Source organism: Bos taurus, chromosome 9 (genome assembly GCF_002263795.3).
Source record: "Bos taurus isolate L1 Dominette 01449 registration number 42190680 breed Hereford chromosome 9, ARS-UCD2.0, whole genome shotgun sequence".
NCBI lineage: Eukaryota > Metazoa > Chordata > Mammalia > Artiodactyla > Bovidae > Bos > Bos taurus.
In genome coordinates this window covers 84,596,477-84,615,503 of record NC_037336.1, presented here as the reverse complement: position 1 = coordinate 84,615,503, position 19,027 = coordinate 84,596,477, and the positions used below count along the sequence as shown (strand labels likewise).

The window sequence follows — 19,027 nt, the reverse complement described above, 5'->3', positions numbered from 1 at the left end:
GCTTACACATTTATACCTAAATGTGTAACTCTTCAATACAAACTGAAGCAAATAATAATATGAATAATATAATAATGCTTATTAAAGAATAAAATAGGATGCAATGGAATGCAAGAAAAAAATTAAAATCACATGGCAGAATTGGTCTCTAACCTTGGATGAATTTAGGTATTTAATTTCTAGTAATTTTATGTAAGCTATGATGAGGTACTAACAAGAAAAGAAATTAATTTTGTGAGTAATAAAACTTTTACCACTCCTTCTCTATCAAGACAATGTTTAACTTTCTGACACTATATATTAATTTCTTTGCTTTATAAAGAAACTGGATTGGAACACAAATATTTCAGTAGCTGTTTTCATTTATATATTATGAGATGAATTTAAGTAATGAGTATATTATTTTAGATATAGAATGCTTTGATAGGCTCTTTTAAAAATAAATGAGAAAAAAATAGTTTTACAGACAAAATACACTGTCATGACTTTACTGACGTGGAATGAATAACTTACTTAAAAAAGAAGAACGGAGTTTTTTCACAGATTCAGAATATAAGCTAGAAACGCCGCACATGCAAGAAGTCGCAATCAGCATGCCTCAGTGAAGCAACGAAAAGCAAAAGAAAAAAAAGGAGACAGATACTAGAATGGTATGGTTGGGACAACAATTTCTGCTGAAGATAACACATGACAAAATGATCACATAGACAAAAACAGAAAAAAAAATTCAACTATTGCCAAAGTGACAGTAAGGTCTATAACCCATCACCTTTTTCTTTTCTTCTGTTGCGAATTATGAGAGGTATTTAGTATCAGCAAAAAATGTCCTGAAAGCAACTGAGAAATGAATGTCAGAAAGAATTTTAATTCAGAGAGCCTGAGTTAGGAGATGCAGATAAGGGCTTCCCAGTGGCATTCTGCAAACAGGTTAGGTTACATCTGCCACAGATGGAGTTCTCTTGAATCCCTGGTCCCCTTGGGCAGGTCCTGGGGAGTCTGGAGCTCAGAGGCCAGTTACCACCACTGGAGGCCCCATTAACATCTGTCTACATGCCAGAGATCCAGTGTCATTTTCTGTGTCTGCCATGAGGTTTGGAAAAAAAAAAAGGTGAGTAATACTGGTATAAACAGCTAAAAATATATATGTGTTCCATGAGGCATTGTATTGAAACATTTAAAATAAGATTAATTATCTAGCAAACACAAAAGAATGCTATAGAGAGAATTCTTAATGGATCTGGGCTTGCACTTAATCCAAGCTGTCCAAGAATGCTGTATCTCACAGAGTTGAAATTGACTTTTGCATCTACATTTTTTTTCCATGTGGGAAATTATTTCTTTGATACTCAAAACAATAAACTGCTGGTCTCACACTATTAAACAGTAAAAGGGACAGAACTATGAAATTAACTTTTGTTCTGTAATGATAAATTTTCCTGTCATAGTAATTTAGCCAAAGAAGTCTGAAACTATGGTCCCTTCCCAATGTTAAATAAAACTCTAGAATATTAAAAACAAATGCATAAACTAATAAAAATACAAAACTAAAAAGGAGGTTGATACCTTTTACTATTTTTTTTTGACAGTTTATACAAAACAGATACAATCAGATAAGCTATTTACCTAATGGAAATACTTATATTCACAGAAGTAACTTGGCATTTATGGAAATCCTAAAGCTCAGGATTTCTTTCTTTTTACCTCCTGAAGGTTGTCGAGATTTACGAGGAGATCGGGGTTCTCTCCGATAAGGATCATTGGAGCCATACAATTCAATAGTGCCCAGGTTGAGGAGTACTGCTTTCTGGAGGTAGTCAACCATCGCAATGCCATTACAATTGCCAAAAACTACCCTAGGAATAGGAAAAGAACAAACATTTTAGCACAATTACATAGTTGGAAGAAAATGTAGTCTATAGGGCTAAAAAAGCATGATGGGTCTTTAAGAAAACTCCTTTTGAAACAAAACACTATTACAGACATGCAAATACAGGTTACATATGCCTTCTGATGGAGCTCTGCAGATCTTCTGTATCAATGTGTACAAATCAACAAAAAAATCTGATGTAGGAGGTGAAATTTAACCAAAGACATAAATCTCCACACTAAGCAATAGAACATCTATTTTTCTGACTATTTTGAATTCCTCAGGGGAAAACATTCGTTCCTAAGGGGGAATAGGGCACTATACATTTGGAAAAGTTTTGGTAATCCCTACAGTCAAGAGTTGGAGAAGGCAATGGCACCCCACTCCAGTACTCTTGCCTGGAAAATCCCATGGACGGGGGAGCCTGGTAGGCTGCAGTCCATGGGGTTGCTAGGAGTCGGACACGACTGAACGACTTCACTTTCACTTTTCACTTTCATGCATTGGAGAAGGAAATGGCAACCCACTCCAGTGTTCTTGCCTGGAGAATCCCAGGGACAGGGGAGCCTGGTGGGCTGCCGTCTATGGGGTCGCACAGGGTTGGACACGACTGAAGCGACTTAGCAGCAGCAGCAGCACAGTCAAGGGTAAAACATAGAAAGCATAAATCTCGGAGGCCTCCCTTTGGGGTATTCCAAATACTTTCTCAATCATGAGTCAGGAAGTACAAACTATGAATAAAAACGACTATGAATGAAGGAACTTTATTCATTTAAGATCCCGTAAGCCAGGTGTTGAGAACTAACATACATAGAGGGGCTATATAGCTAAGTAGAACATGCCAACTAAGTACTGTGGTGACCTGAAGAGTGAACAACTCATCTAAACAGGGGACGCTTCACCTCAGCTCCTGCTAACTATGGCCGACCAGGAATGGAGACATGGGCTAGATAACCAAACTTTTCAATTAAAGCTCTAAATATGGATTTTCACATTAAAAAGTCTTGGCAACTAGTTCAAATTTTAAAAATACACAAAAAAGCCTAAACAAAATATAGTTGTGAACCCAATCAGGACTGTGAGCAACTGATCTGCAACCTCCTTTGAAACATTCTACTGCTTCTTATTTCCGGTTTGTTTCTCTTATGGCTGTGGACAGCAAAATATTAAAAAAAAAAAACAAAAGAAACGTCTGTACTTTCACATTGTGGGAGAGCAAATAAAAGACAATAGAGAAGACTATTTCAGACTGTAGCCAGTCTTAGTTATGTGTACAAATGCAAGAGATGGTGTAGGTGGTAGTAGCTGTTAGAAGGAAGAAGGAAGAGGAATGAGTTCCTAGGGCTAGAATCAAGGAAGGAGACAGTGACCTACACAAGATAAACAGCTCTGGACCAAACAGTTGGCATGTGGTTCCTCTTTTATCACAATGTTGACTTAATGGGTCTTTGTTGCTACATGGTCTTTTATCTAGTTGAGGCGAGCGGGATTACTGTCTAGTCACAGTGCGTGGGCTTCTCATTGCAATGGCTTCCCTTGTTGCAGATCATAGGCTCTAGGGCATGCAGGCTTCGGTAGTTGAGGTCCGTGGCTCAGTGGTTGAAGCTCCTGGGTTCTACAGCACAGGCTCAGTAGTTGTGGTGTACGGGCATAAGTTACTCTGGGGAGGTGGGATCTTCCCGGACTAGGGACTGAACCTGTGTCTCCTGCATTGGTAGGTGGATTCTATACCACTGAGCCACCAGGAAGCCTGACAGTGTTGATTTTTAAAACAAAAGTAAATACTTTATGATTCTATCCTATTATATTAAAAAGTATGTACTACGAACACTATACACTTGAAGGCATGAACTGATAAATAAAAACACACCTGAAGTACAGATGAATACTTTACTAAGCTATTACTATGTCTTTACAGTTTTTACAAGTTAACTATGGGAGGACAAAGAATAAATTATGCAGCTGTGGTTCAACATTTACAGAATCAATTTAGAACATAGTCTTTTCGGTTGATGTTAGATCTTTATTATACCAAATATTAACAAGGAAATTATTTCTCAGAGTACATCAAGGTGAGGACAGATTCATTGATCCATGAGATATTTAACTTTAGATAAGGAAGTAGTAATAAGCACATCCAGAGTAAATTATTCAGAACAGAATTATGTTCCAAATCAACACTGAATTTGATCTGACATTGAAGCTTATACAACATTTTAAATGATATAATAAGGATCACCCATTCTCTTTTTAAAAATATAAAAATGCATGGAATACAATGAAGAGACACAGAAATACATAAATTATACTTACAATCCATAGGAAGAATTAACTGCCAGACTGGTTATTTGTTGTGGTGGTTCTCCACCCACCCACACCAACTGTATAACTAATTCTGTCTGATAACCTGGAGACTGTTTAAGTGGAGAACTTTTAACTCTGTAAGAAAGGAAAACGTGTTGTCTTTTAACACATCTTCAATTATCTTATTAGCCTATATAATTATAAAGTCATCCATCAATAACTATACAAAAATAACTTTATATTTGAACATATATGATATAAAATGCAAAAATCAGAATCCTGTCCTCTAGAATCATTTAATCTAGTTGGAGATAAAACACACAGATAAGCAAGAAATCACAGGTAAGTTCCACATATAAATTGGGGAGGGAGGGGAGAAGTGAAAGGGGAGAAGGAGGAAGTGGGTAGAGAGGAATGAAAGAAGACCAGGGAAGGATGGAGAGAAGAACAAAGAGAAGCTGCATTCTAGGTCTTAAGAGGAAAAAAAATCAAGTTACAGAAAAAACCCAAGATAGAAGAGTAGACTTAAAACTTGAAAAAGGTACAGTGTAGGTAGATGAAAACTGGCCTAAAACATAAGGAATTAAGGAAAATGTATAAAATATGTGAGCAATTTTTGTTTGCATAACCACTTTTACTACTAAAAAATCTATTTTGACTTTGAGTTGGTAGTATTTTTGATAGCATAGAAGTCAAGTGAAGTGAAAGCCTCTCAGTTGTGTCCGTCTCTTTGAGACCCCACGGACTATACAGTCTGTGGAATTCTCCAGGCCAGAATACTGGAGTGGGTAGCCTTTCCCTTCTCCAGGAGATCCTCCCAACCCAGGGATTGAACCCAGGTCTCCCGCATTGCAGGCAAATTCTTTACCAGCTGAGCCACAAGGGAAGCCCAAGAATACTGGGGTGGGTAGCCTTTCCCTTCTCCAGCAGATCTTCCCGACCCAGGAATCAAACCGGGGTCTCCTACATTGCAGGAGGATTCTTTATCAACTGAGCTATCAGGGAAGCCCCTTGACAGCAGAGACTCTTCCCCCCAAAACTGCTGCTGCTGCTAAGTCACTTCAGTCGTGTCCGACTCTGTGTGACCCCATAGACGGCAGCCCACCAGGCTCCCCCGTCCCTGGGATTCTCCAGGCAAGAATACGAGTGGGTTGCCATTTCCTTCTCCAACGCATGCAAGTGAAAAGTGAAACTGAAGTCGCCCAGTCGTGTTCGACTCTTTGCGACCCCATGGACTGCAGCCTACCAGGCTCCTCCGTCCATGGGATTGGCCAGGCAAGAGTACTGGAGTGGGGCGCCATCGCCTTCTCTGCCAAAACTGCTGGATACTGTCAAAAAATTGCTTTTGCAAAAAAGTATGCTAACAAGATAAAGAAGTAGGAAAGCCATAGACAAAGATTAACAAGTGTATATGTTTGGTCACAGTAGAAGGTATGTGTAGTAAGAATTAAAAAAAAAAAAAGTCACTATAGCGAGATAGGCCAGGGCCAGACTGGAGGGTCTGTGAGGTCTGGCTGCAAAGGTCTGATGTTGGTAGAAAGAACTCAGGGCTCTGAAGTGCTACAGTGTGACTCTTGGTTCTGCCACTTAACGTCTTCCTGTTTGAAAGTGGGAATATTTTACTTAATCACAGTATAAGGATACTGTGAGTGCCTATGAGAGAATTTTTTCAATGGCCAAATTATGCAAAAGGCATACATTTTCATTATTAAAGAATTAAAAGACAGTGAAGGGTTTAGGAGAAATATTTTGGGAAGATTAACTGTAGAACTTCGCAAGATGAAGTAGAAGACGACGACTCATGAGGAACTTCCTGTGATTCGTGTGATGTAAAATAATGAGAGATTTGAAATGCATGAACTAAGTCTCAAAAAGGTTCATAAACTCCATTAAGGTTACTTTTAATACTCCAGCAGATGAGGTATTCAGTATTTATGGAATGAAAAAATGAGCTGCAGGCTGATTAGAGGCGGAGGAGGGGAGAAAAAGAAGACAGTGATTCTAAGTTTTGAAAAAGAAAAAAGGTGTCAGGATGAAGAGCTAGTCTTAGAAGATGTGGTAACTTTGAGGGGATGGTAGGGGTCTTCAAGTGAACTATTCAGCAAAACAGTTATACTCACTTACGTTGAGTGAGTTCCCACAAAACTTATGTTGGTTAAACTTGTTATAAGCATGTTAGAGGGAGCGAAGAAGGGGTTTGTCTATAAATGTGAGACTTTCTAAGGAATAAAGTTACTAAGCTAATACCTTTATTACTTGTAAACTTCAAGTGAATTTGGAAGATAAAATTTGTATAAAATATGAGCTATCTGTGTGACTACTTTTACTATTAAAAAAATCTACTTTTACTTTAAGGTGGGGACATTTTTGATTGCACAGACTCTCCAGTAATTGTTCTTGTAAAACATACACAAAGCCTGGTTATTCTAATGATTCTTGAGGCATCTGCCTTGAAGTAAATGTACAAATAAGGACAGCTGGAAGTCTTTTCTATATTTAACCTCCTGCCACTAAACTCAGAGAACCCTTTGGATCATTTATAGCTGGTACTTCCATGAAGAATACCACACCAGACCTCTTGCTGTCATATTTGCTAGACTCAGTTCAGGTAAGAAAAGGGTCATGATATTGTCCAAGTTTCTGAAATGTGAATCACCAAGAGTACTCTTAAAATGAACTGAGTTGCAGTCACAACTGCCTGTGCAGTCTGCAAGTTAATATACTCAGAACTACACACTGGCTGAAGCAGAAGTTCTAATTTTCCTCTGGGAAACACCCACTGATCGGCTACAGCCATCCACCCCAAAAGACAAAAATAAACACTGAGTAGCATTTCATGTCCACGAGAGACAGCCTCTGTTGATACAAGCATAGCCTGCAGAGTCTGAGGGTGCTATTTTCTCCCTGTACCAATTAAATAAGCTTCAAGGAAGTATCCACTCTCCCTCTGGCATATTTATGTGCACCTTAGATTCTCAGGGCTGCCCTCGTGGTTCAGTTGGTAAAAAGTCTGCCTGCAATGCTGGAGACCTGGGTTCAATCCCTGGGTTGGGAATATACCCTGGAGAAGGGAATGGCTTCCCACTCCAGAGTTCTGACCTGGAGATATCCACGGACTTATATAGTCCATGGGGTCGCAAAGAGTTGCACAGGACTGAGTGACTTTCACACTTATATACTCACACTCAGATTTTCAAGAGCAGGAACAGGCATTCAGGGATAATTTCAGATAGGCATATATGGGCACATTTTAGATGTAAGTGATGAAGACACACAGAAGTCACGGAATTCTTATTTTACTTAGTATGAAACAAAAACATTCTTAGGCAAAAATAACTTTAAACAGTCAAACATGCTGAAAAAGCCTCAACTGGTAAAAAATTAGAAATCAAATCAAGAAATGATGACATATGTCAGATTTTAAAAATACAAAATGAGGGCTGGGTGGGCATTATATTTAATGTTTATAATGGTTATATGCAAGTTATCATTTTAATGTTTTTAATATATTAATTTACTTTTTAATTTTATTTTTTAACTTTACAATATTGTATTGGTTTTGCCATATATCAACATGAATCCGCCACAGGTATACATTTGTTTACTTTTTAAAGACAAAGGGTAGAACTTATTTTTATGAAAAGCTCCGTAATTTGTACAAATGTATTTTAAATTTAAAAATAATGTTTAGAGGCCTGGCAGTTACAAAACAGTTTGTCTGATGTGACTAATACTTTGAAAAAAGCACAATTAAAATACTTAAAAACAAAATCAAACAGTTACTTTTAAAAAGTTTCTTCAAAAGACAATTATGTACAGGGAGGGATGGAGTGGGAGGCTGGGGTTATATAGAATGAATAAACAACAAGGTCCTACTATATAGCACAGGGAACGATGTTCAATATCCTATGATAAAGAATACTGGCAAAGAATATTTAAAAAAGAATACATATATATAGGTATAACTGAATCATTTTGCTGTACAGCAGAAATATAACACTCTAAATCAACTATACTTCAATGGGGGAAAAAAAACAAAGTACAAAAATAATTTGTACAAAAAACAAACAAAATGTAAGTATTAGTTATTTTCACATCAATTTAGTTATATCTCTGACTTTTAAAATTGGTTTTTGAGATTGTGGACTACAACGATGTGCAGTTAACATGAACCGCATTTACCTGAAAACTATTAAAATGGTAAAAAAAACAATGTGTGTGTGTGTGTAAATATATATATATATATATATAATTCAAATTGCCTGTGATTTAAAAGTCACTAGTGAATATGTGGATTTTAGACAAAAATCTCAAATTTGTTACCAAAACAAACCTCAAAGACAAACTACTTTACATGCTTATAAACATTAAACAAAAAACAGAAATATACATGAAAATCGGAAGAAGTGACATTAATGTAAATTTTACAAATTTAAGTTTAAAGTACTACAGAGTAAGTAACAAAAGGGAAAGATGTAGAATACTTTTATTGCCAAGTCTCATTCTATCTAAGCATGCCAGACTGTAGCAGAAAGGAAGTATATACATGGGATAGAAAGGAAAGGCGGGGGGTAGGGAGGGCGGGGAGGGAGTGAGGGGAAGGGGGAGAGAAAGAGGGAAGAAACCTAGGACCTTTCTACGAAAGTAGCTGCTTAACCTCAATGCTTATATTCTGAGGTCAGATCAGGTTTCATCCTTGGCACTACTGACATCCTGAGCTGGCTGAATCTGTTGTGCAGCACTGTCCTGTGCCCTGCAGGATGTTGTGCATCAACCCTGGTCTGGGCTTCCCTGGTAGCTCAGCTGGTCAAGAATCCACCTGCAATGCAGGAGACCCCGGTTCGATTCTTGGGTTGGGAAGATCCCCTGGAGAAGGGAAAGGCTACCCACTCCAGTATCCTGGCCTGGAGAATTCCATGGACTGTACAGGCCATGGGGTTGTAAAGAGTCAGACACTGAGCGACTTTCACTTTTCACATTAGATGCCAGTAGCAGTCCTTCCTGTTGTGACAAATTTTGTCTCCAGACATTGCCAAGCATTCTGAGGAGCAAAATCATCCCTGTTTGAGAACCACTGGCATAGAACACAATCTCAAATTTATGTAAGCATATAAAGAAGATTAAAAAAGCTGTACTTTTCTATAGATCTATATCATGAGTGATCGTGATATAAAAAAATCTGCTTTATCTCTGGTTGAATGCATTTTTGATTATGCAGACACTCTCCTCAGCAACTATTGAACCATTCAATAATGGTTCTAGTAGACCTAAAGTCAAAACAGTATAAAGCCTGGTTCTTTTTTTTTTTTTTAATTTTATTTTTAAACTTTACAAATTGTATTAGTTTTGCCAAATATCAAAATGAATCCACCACAGGTATACATGTGTTCCCCATCCTGAACCCTCCTCCCTCCCCATATCATCCCTCTGGGTCGTCCCAGTGCACTAGCCCCAAGCATGCAGTATCGTGCATCAAACCTGGACTGGCAACTTGTTTCATACATGATATAACAAATGAAACTGTCTTTCTGACTACCCTCCCTATCTTGAACCTACTACAGTCTGCCTTTCGCCCCCAACTTTTGTATTCAACCTCTGATATTTTCCACACACTTTCAGTCATGATGACCCTAATTGACTTCTCTTTATACCCTAGTTGACTTCTCTGTAAATATAATACTTTTAATCATCAGAGAAGGCAATGGCACCCCACTTCAGTCTTCATGAAATCATTCAGTGATTTTAACTCTCTCTTTGTTTTCTTTCTATGCCATTTTTAAGGCTCATATGCTTTACAAGTGACCAATCTAGACAGCATATTAAAAAGCAGAGACATTACTTTGCCAACAAAGATCCGTCTAGTCAAAGCTATGGTTTTTCCAGTAGTCATGTATGGATGTGAGAGTTGGACTATAAAGAAAGCTGAACACTGAAGAATTGATGTTTTTGAACTGTGGTGTTGGAGAATACGCTTGAGAGTCCCTTGTACTGCAAGGAGATCCAACCAGTCAATCCTAAAGGAAATCAGTCCTGAATATTCACTGAAGGACTGATGCAGAAGCTGAAGCTTTAATACTTTGCCACCTGATGTGAAGAACTGACTCACTGGAAAAGATCCTGATGCTGGGAAAGATTGAAGGCAAGAGGAGAAGGGGATGACTCAGGATGAGATGGTTGGATGGCATCACCAACTCAATGGATATGACTTTGAGTAAGCTCCAGGAGTTGGTGATGGACAGGAAAGCTTGGCATGCTACAGTCCATGTGGTTGCAAAGGGTTGGACATGACTGAGCGACTGAACTGAACTGATGCTTTAAAAATTTTAACCATTCAATAATATAAAAGTAAAAATAAATTTTGTCCAATTTACTCCTATAGAAAAGCAAAATGCATTAAATTTGGATTTCTACAATAAATGCATTTACATAACAATGCTGTGATATTAAAGAAGATTCAGAAAAAGAAAATGATTACCAAACAACTATATCTCTAAAGGCTGAAAAAACAGAATTTTCAGAGTGCCAGGAAGCAGTCAACGTGTATGTTTGATCCACATATAAACCCAGACTAAAAAATGATGATGGATTGAGAAGAATGAGCTAGATACAAAGGAAAAATCCACGCTGGTCCATCAGTAGGGTTTAGAGATCAAATCCTATTACTTTAAGGATAAAATCATGGAATGCAATCATATTCCTCTTGGTGCCACAAAAAAATGAGTTGGATTAACCACAGTGAAATGCAGAAAGAGAAGTGGTTATGTCATTTTACTCTGTCACAGGAAAACATTACTTAAGTTTACTAATGCTTATAATTTATCTAAATTAAAAGGTAAGTTCCAAACCATCTGTATTTTTCTTTAACTTACTTCAAACAAGGGACATTGTCCCGAAGTCCATCAGATGAACTGCTACTGGTAGAAGGATGAGACTGAGGAGGGATGGGCTGTGGATTGGCACTCCCAACCGGTGTTGGCAAAGGTGGTGCCTGTTCACCCTCTGGGGTTTCCACATCACTTATCTCATACAACAATCGAACTTCAAGCATCTGTTGTAAAACAAGACAGGTTACCCTCTCCTAACAATTCCTATTCATTTTGTCAGTTTATACATACACACATGTACACTACAGTGGGAAGAACATTTTTAAAGGAAAAATTTGGTGAGGTTAATAAGGTAAAGATTTCACAAAGAAAAAAATGCTTCTGACTCAGCTTTTTAAAAATGATTGTGTGTTTGTGTGCAAGTACATTCACACATACACATTATGATTTTAGGATTTATGGCACTCCTGTTAGTACTAAATTAGATTAGGCTCATACTTATATTAGCTTTCCTTAAATGAAACAGAATGCATTTAAAGATTTAAATAAATGTTCAGTAAAACGATATACATAAAAATATGCCTTTTCTTCACAAAAGGTAAATGCAATGTAAATACTGAGGTGTTTTAAAAATGACTACAGATAGTCTCCTAAGTGATTTGAAAACTTAAATGTCAGACATTTGACATTGAAAATAATTAAGAGACTACTACCGGAATGACTTCTGTAATCACTTCCTGTTTGCTGAATCTATAAATAATGACATGAGCTGAAACTCCAGCTATGCACAGCATTCTACTTTCGGGACACCAGGAGATGATCTGAATGGCATATGGATCCTCATCCACAATGTCTGTGTTTGGCTTCTCATCTTTATTTCTTGACTTTTCAAATACTTTAGATGTCTTTAGTTTATATAATACTTGTAGAGTTACTAAAAAGAAAAAAAAAGGATAAAATATCTTAGTACAAAAAGAATAAAAGGGAATATTTAATCAGTCATACCACATCAGAAAAACAGCCTGTTTTTTGAATCATATTTTTATTCCTATGTCTGTATTTCTCACATTTTTATATAATGTATTCACTATACTTTATCGACCAAAGAAGGTATACTCGTATTCATTTAAAAAAAAAAAAAATCACCATCACGATGAATTTAGATTATCTGAAAAAATGAGTAACAAAAAGATTTTATAAAAAAAGAAAAGCGTAAATAAAAATAATAAAGCACATATTTTGCTCTACAGAATTATTTTCTCTCTGAAAGGTACCACTATTATCTAACACACTTCTTCATGATCAAACATAATATACCCTGAGTTAACTGGATTCTAATTTTTTCATTAATAGTGTTTGTACACTACTCACTCAAAGCATTCTTTCCTTTTTGCTAATGTAACCACTGTATATAATTCACATAGAGAGCATAAACTTTCATGATATAAGTTTAGAATCAGACACTAAAATTATTGAACAGATTTATGCTGATTTGAAACATACTCTCACTTCTCTTATCTCTGAGTTAGGAAGAGAAGGTTTGAAAAAATACTGAAGAAAGGATTTGAGTATTTCTGCTGAGACTTATTCTTGATTTACTAATTAATATCCTTCAAATATCTTCATCTATTATAAATTCTACTCAAATACTTGATAAATCAAGCATTAACTTTACAGCCTCTGAATTTCAAATTAAATGTTAGCTATGAAATTATTATAAAACAGATTACACAAAAGTAATATTGCATAGCATGTAACAAATAATATTCAGAATACTTACTCGCAGAAGCATCCCAGAACTTAATCGACCCATCAGCATGCCTGTGAAAAGCAAATGAATTAAGAATGTGTTGACGAAAAAATTTACACTATTTTTCTCTTTGAAGTTAAATATATTGTTACTTAAACACAGTTACCAAAATAAGGAAAAAGGTAAAATTTAGGATAAATTCATAGGTTCTATACAATAACTTATTACTTATGATGTTACTATATAAAGAAAAGCACTACCTGCCCAATTAATTAATATTCATGTAGTCCTAACCATATTTAGTTATTAATGATTTTTTTAAGGAGAAAACAGACTTTTACTTACCCTGTAATAATTATTTCTGAGTAGCTTTGAGCACCCAAGCCCCAATTACCTCCATTAATGGGCCATTCCTATAAGAAAAGATTATTGTATAAAGCAATTTCCAAGCATAGCATGTATTTTCATAATATATTTATGACAATAGTAAACAACACATTTCATTTCCAAAAAGGATTTTTAATTTCTCTAGAAAGGGTATCATTATCAACCACATCAAGGTAAGAAGTATAAAATACTGAAATGTAAAGTAATGAGTAACATTAATGTTCAATACCTTTTTGCTGTAGCCTTGACGTTTCTGTCTAGCTCCAACAGAATAAAGTGCAGGAATAAGGTCCACAGGACAATCAGCAAAATATTCGCAACATGTAACAGGGGATTCATGTATACTCAAAGGGTAGGGATTTTCAAATATAGGATATCTTTAAGAAGAGGAAAAGAAAAAATATTTGTTAATGAATCATTACCTATGATTAATAAAACAATGAAAAACATATTTAAACTTATTTAATAATAGGTTATTCTAGGGCTATCATTTAGAGAGAATGTTTTTAAATTCCTTTGTTTGACATGGTCTTGTTGTTTTCAAGAAGAAAAAAAAATCATTACTGCAGTTAGCACACACTAAGTTGATGTGAATTTTGGAATGCCTTAAAGTAAGGTAAATAATACCATGCACTTACACTTTCGGGTTTTCCTATCTCAGTGCCATTTCCATTTTGGATGAGACAGCTTATTATGGGGGCTGTCCTGTGCACTGTGGACATTTAGCAGCACCCCTGTCCTCTACCACTAGATGCCAGCAGCACCCCTTCCCTAACCATAGATGTCTACACAGACATTGTCTCTTGAGGGGCAAAACTGCCCCCAATCCAGAAATACTGAATGGGTAAACTCATTTAAAACCATATTTAACGATTATCTCTCAGGAAATACAACTAATATAATACAATGTTCTTCCATTCAAAAAATTTATAAGTAAACATGCTATCATCTAATCTAGAACAAGCAGAATATTGGAAATACCACAAAAAGTTGCACAGGATCTATGGTGAGAATCTACAGGTCAGTTATGATATATCTGGTTAAGAGAGAATAGGAAAAGCTTGCAGAGGAAAAGAAGGCCGCTTTGAAAGTTATGTGGATTTTTGATGTCAGTGACGCAAGTGGAACATTTTAGCTGCTGGGAGCTACATCAGGAAAGACACGGGAGTGTGATGCTTGTTTAACACACTGTTCAGTTTTCCTAGAGAACAGGTGCCAGCTTGGAAATGTACGCTGAATCCCTTCTATGTAGAGTAGCAGGCTGAGAAGCTGTTTTTACATAAAAAACAGAGATCCAAAGGGATTTAAAGAAAAGAGTAACAAGTTTGGTGAAGTGAAGTGAAGTAAAAGTTGCTCAGTCATGTATCTCTGACTCTTTGCGACCCCATGGACTTTACAGTCCATGGAATTCTCCAGATCAGAATACTGGAGTGGGTAGACTTTCCCTTCTCCAGGAGATAATCCCAACCCAGGGACCGAACCTGGGGCGGATTCTTTACCAGCTAAGCCACAGGTGAAGCCCAAGAATATTGGAGTGGGTAGCCTACTCCTTTCTCCAGTGGATCTTCCAAACCCAGGAATTGAACTTGGGAACAGGGATAGGCTACCCATTCTAGTATTCTTGGGCCTCCCTTTGTGGTTCAGCTGGTAAAGAATTCACCCTGGGTTCGACCCTTGGGTTGGGAAGATCCCCTGGAGAAGGGTTAGGCTAACCCACTCCCCAGTATTCTGGCCTGGAGAATTCCATGGACCATATAGTCCAAGTCCACGGGGTCACAAAGAGTTGGACATGACTGAGCGACTTTCATTTTCACTTTCAGGGTATTCAAGTATTAGGTTGAATCATAAAAAATTTCAGAAATTCAACAAATTTTGATTTAAACTTGGATTTCTATATGAGTACCATAACGGAGAAATTTGGCTGGTAATGAGAAATGTATATCTGTGGTTCTAAAAGGGGGTCCAGGTTATGAATATAAATGTAGCATTTTCAAAGAAATGAAGTAGTGTATCCTAAAGAGACACTTTCTTCACCACATACTAAAGTAACTGTTCACCAAATTTTATTGCTTACCCATTTTGTGCAAGGTCTATTAGTACTAAATCCTTTTCTAGTAGAACAACCACAGCATATGGTTCCTGAAAATCTGGAACAGGAAAACAAGGCATGAACAATAGTTACAAATATGCAAGAGGGCTGCAAATCAGGTAACAAAACATGTTGGCGTGGTTTTTATTTTGTTCCATTCACTCAAGTATTTAACATTCTGATACTGTACTTCATATACTGTAAGGGCAGTATGTTTTAGATGAGGGAAATCTATATAATACCCCATAAATAATTATTTGTTTTGTAAAGATGAGTTAGACAAGTTCAGTACCTTCCATGGTATTGCAAAGTCCAAGACAGTACATGAATAATATATCTCAAGTTTAAATCTGAATACCCTTAAGAACAACTCTCATTACTGGATCTCAAAGAAATCCACTAGATTACCATTATAATATTATAACTCTTTCTTGGGTATTTTCTATGTGCATATCAACTATAAAATGCATTACATATTTATATCTCAATTAGCTTTAAATAAAAGTAAAAAAGATCCAGCTAAATTTCCCCTGAAATAATAACATGTCAATGATAGTGATTAATTTCACGTGTTAGCTTGTCTCTGCTATGGTGCCCATTTGTTTGGTCAAACACCAGTGCAGATGTTGCTATGAAGGCATTTTTTAGATGTGAGCAACATTTAAGTTAGTAGACTCTGAGTAAAGTAGAAAATTGTAGATAATTTGGGTGGGTCTCATTCAATCAGTTGAAGGCCTGAAGAACAAAGACAGGAGGTGTTCTGAAAAAAGCAATTTGCCTCAAGATGGCAACTTGGAAATCTGCCTGAGTTTCCTGCCTTAAAAATTCAGATTCAAGACTGCAAATCAAACTCTTTCCTGAATTTTCAAATTGGTAGTACATTCTCACGATTTCTTTAAAATAAATTCATATTTCTGCTCTCGTTCACCTTTTAAAATCTCCTATTGGTTCTGTTATTCTGGAAAACGGTAACTGACACACTAGATTTTTAGAGGATTTTTAAGTTGCTCTTAATGTGGACAGTTTTGTCTATCCTTCAGAGGCACTTACTACCAAAATTTAGAATGAAACAGACACAGTTTATTAAACAAAATTTCTCAAATAAAATGTATAAAGTTATGAAGGCAGCATTCCTTACCCAGAAGAATTAGCACAACAGGATAAGTTAACTACTTGGAAAACAAGGAGGTCTTGCTCTGAGTAACAGACATATCTAGAGACTGAATTCTAAAGATACAACACTTACCATTTGGGTATGGTGTTTCACACAGCGTCAGAAAGTCAACAATTGAGTAGTCCATTTCTAGCACTGCAGTACTTTTCCCGTGCATTACCGTTAAGCAAGGTCTTCTTCCTACAGTATCATACGACAAACCTCCTGATAAAATAATAAAAGGTTCCCTGGAAATAAAATACACAGGATTATAAACAGCATAGTGGAGTCTATCTTCTTGCTGTATCATAAATTCTTTTTTAGAGAAATAATAAAATATTAAGTTTTAACATTTTTAGGCACCATCTAATTGATTACTCACATGTAGATTTTTAAACTGCAATAGGTAAAAACCAGGTGAATTCTTAAAAATAATCTACAGTGCCTATGAACACTGACCACATTCTACTCTCATATTTCCTTTTGGTCCTTATATTTTTTTCCCTTTATCTTCTTTATACAATTTTCAAAAAATTCTCTCTGGGTTTCTCCTGTTAAGTCTCTTAAATGTACTGTCATTATTTTCAATCCTAATAACCAGACCTTCTCAACAGACATTCTAAGAGAGAATGTGAATACCCTAAGGCACCCATTGTACGCAATGAATTAGCTTCTCAAAGATGCATCAAGAATGTACTAGCCATAAATCCCCCTGAGAAAACTGAAAAACTGGTCACTCAAATCATTTTCTGTAGTGGTTAATTCTCTTCTGGAAGCTTGGCTGGTATCCTCAGAAATATAACTCCCATGCACATCGATCAACTGCCCTTTTGACACTTCTAATAAGCCCTATAATTTTGTCTCCTTATTCATCATTAGTAAATGTAATGATTTACTTTTAAAAGCTACATATTTAAATATGAAAAAAGAAAAATACCTAAATATCCTTTCATATGCTTTGATCTATGTGTATTTCTTGACTTCCCTGCACATGTTTTTCATCCATGTTTTATTGGATTAGTATCTTTTCTAACGGTTTTCTAAGTGTTCTTTGCATTCTAAGGAAATCAGCTCTTGATCTGCCACATGTATCATTCAATTTGTTGGTGGGGAGCTGTTTATGGTGAATCACACAGATGACTTAAAATGTTCCTATATGATCTTCTTAAATGTCCTCATTTATAATTTTTGAGGTACTTTCATAGTGCTTCCTCTAGGTCCAGTGTATCTATCCCCCTCCTCTCACACCTAGTACAAGTAGTATGTGATAATATGTAATGTTAAACATAGCTAGTTCTGGAACAACACTGCCTCTGTTTAAATCTCAGCTCTGGCTCTACTTTCCCCATGACCTTGCATAAGGTGCTTAATCTCTTCTTGCCAAGTTTCTGCATCTATATAACATGCAGCTAGAGTGGTAAGTATTTCAGTTCAGTCACTCAGTTGTGTCCGACTCTTTGCAATCCCATGGACTGCAGCATGCCAGGCTACCTTGTCCATCACCAACTCCCAAAGCTTGCTCACACTCATATACATCGAGTTGGTGATGCCATCCAACCATCTCATCCTCTGTCATCCCCTTCTCCTACTGCCTTTATTCTTTCCCAGCATCAGGGTCTTTTCCAATGAGTCAGTTCTTCGCATCAGGTGGCCAAAGTATTGGAGCTTCAGCATCAGTCCTTCCAATGAATATTCAGAACTGATTTCCTTTAGGATTGACTGGTTGGATCTCCTTGCAGTCCAAGGACTCTCAAAAGTCATCTCCAGCACCACAGTTCAAAAGCATCAATTCTTCGGTGCTCAGCTTTCTTTAGGTCCAATTCTCACATCCATGTATGACTACTAGAAAAACCATAGCATTGACTAGATGGACCTTTGTTGGCAAAGTAATGTCTCTGCTTTTTAATATGCTGTCTATGTTGGTCATAGCTTTTCTTTGAAGAAGCAAGCATATTTATTCTCAATTACTGAATTAATTAATATACGCAAAGCACTGGGTTCAGTGCCTGGTGTAAAGAATTACCTATTATTATATCATTATCTTTAAATTATCATTCATGGAACTAATTATTTTGCTTATTGTTTTCCTCATGAAAACATGACCTCCATGAGGGCAAGGGTATTTATCTGTTTTGTTCACTGCTGATCTGATCTGATATGCAGAACAGTGTGTTGTTGGTATTAAATACGTACATTAACAAAAATGTATGTTATGTTAACTATTGTCTAGCTTACTAACATTTAGATTTTTCAGCACTAAACTATTTCGGTAACAGACCTATATCCATACTTTCACTGTTCTCAATTCTTGACTTACTGTGATTATTGACTGTAGTCAGGAAAGTATATTTAATTTTCTTCTACTTTTCATTACATACAGTGAATAAACAATATAACTAACTCTTGTATTCTGAAATACAACATACAACTGAATATAAAATACTAAAAAGGGTGGAGAGTCTAACAACTTACACTTTTATAGAATGAGAGGCATGGGCCACATATTTAATATGTAATATTTCAAAAAAAGTCTGACAAGTTTGTTTTTATATATATAAAACTTGAATTATCAATACAAGAACTATGAACAGGAAGATGCTAAGGTACATTACAGAATAAAATTCCTATGGAGATACCAAGTAGGTACTGACAG

General features: G+C 36.3%; 1 protein-coding gene across 6 annotated transcripts in view; it reads right to left on the bottom strand.

The window, feature by feature from the left end:
- Nucleotides 1-19,027, bottom strand: part of STXBP5 (syntaxin binding protein 5) — a 157,927-nt gene that overhangs the window by 48,520 nt on the left and 90,380 nt on the right. For all 6 annotated transcript variants that reach the window (XM_015472897.3, XM_005211027.5, XM_024996769.2 and 3 more), the window contains 9 exons: nucleotides 16,468-16,622; nucleotides 15,207-15,279; nucleotides 13,362-13,509; nucleotides 13,091-13,158; nucleotides 12,776-12,816; nucleotides 11,709-11,929; nucleotides 11,041-11,219; nucleotides 4,181-4,306; nucleotides 1,702-1,853 (listed from right to left, as the gene is read on the bottom strand). In XM_015472897.3, the coding sequence (XP_015328383.1) occupies nucleotides 1,702-1,853; nucleotides 4,181-4,306; nucleotides 11,041-11,219; nucleotides 11,709-11,929; nucleotides 12,776-12,816; nucleotides 13,091-13,158; nucleotides 13,362-13,509; nucleotides 15,207-15,279; nucleotides 16,468-16,622 (1,163 nt within the window). The remainder of the gene's footprint in view (nucleotides 1-1,701; nucleotides 1,854-4,180; nucleotides 4,307-11,040; nucleotides 11,220-11,708; nucleotides 11,930-12,775; nucleotides 12,817-13,090; nucleotides 13,159-13,361; nucleotides 13,510-15,206; nucleotides 15,280-16,467; nucleotides 16,623-19,027) is intronic.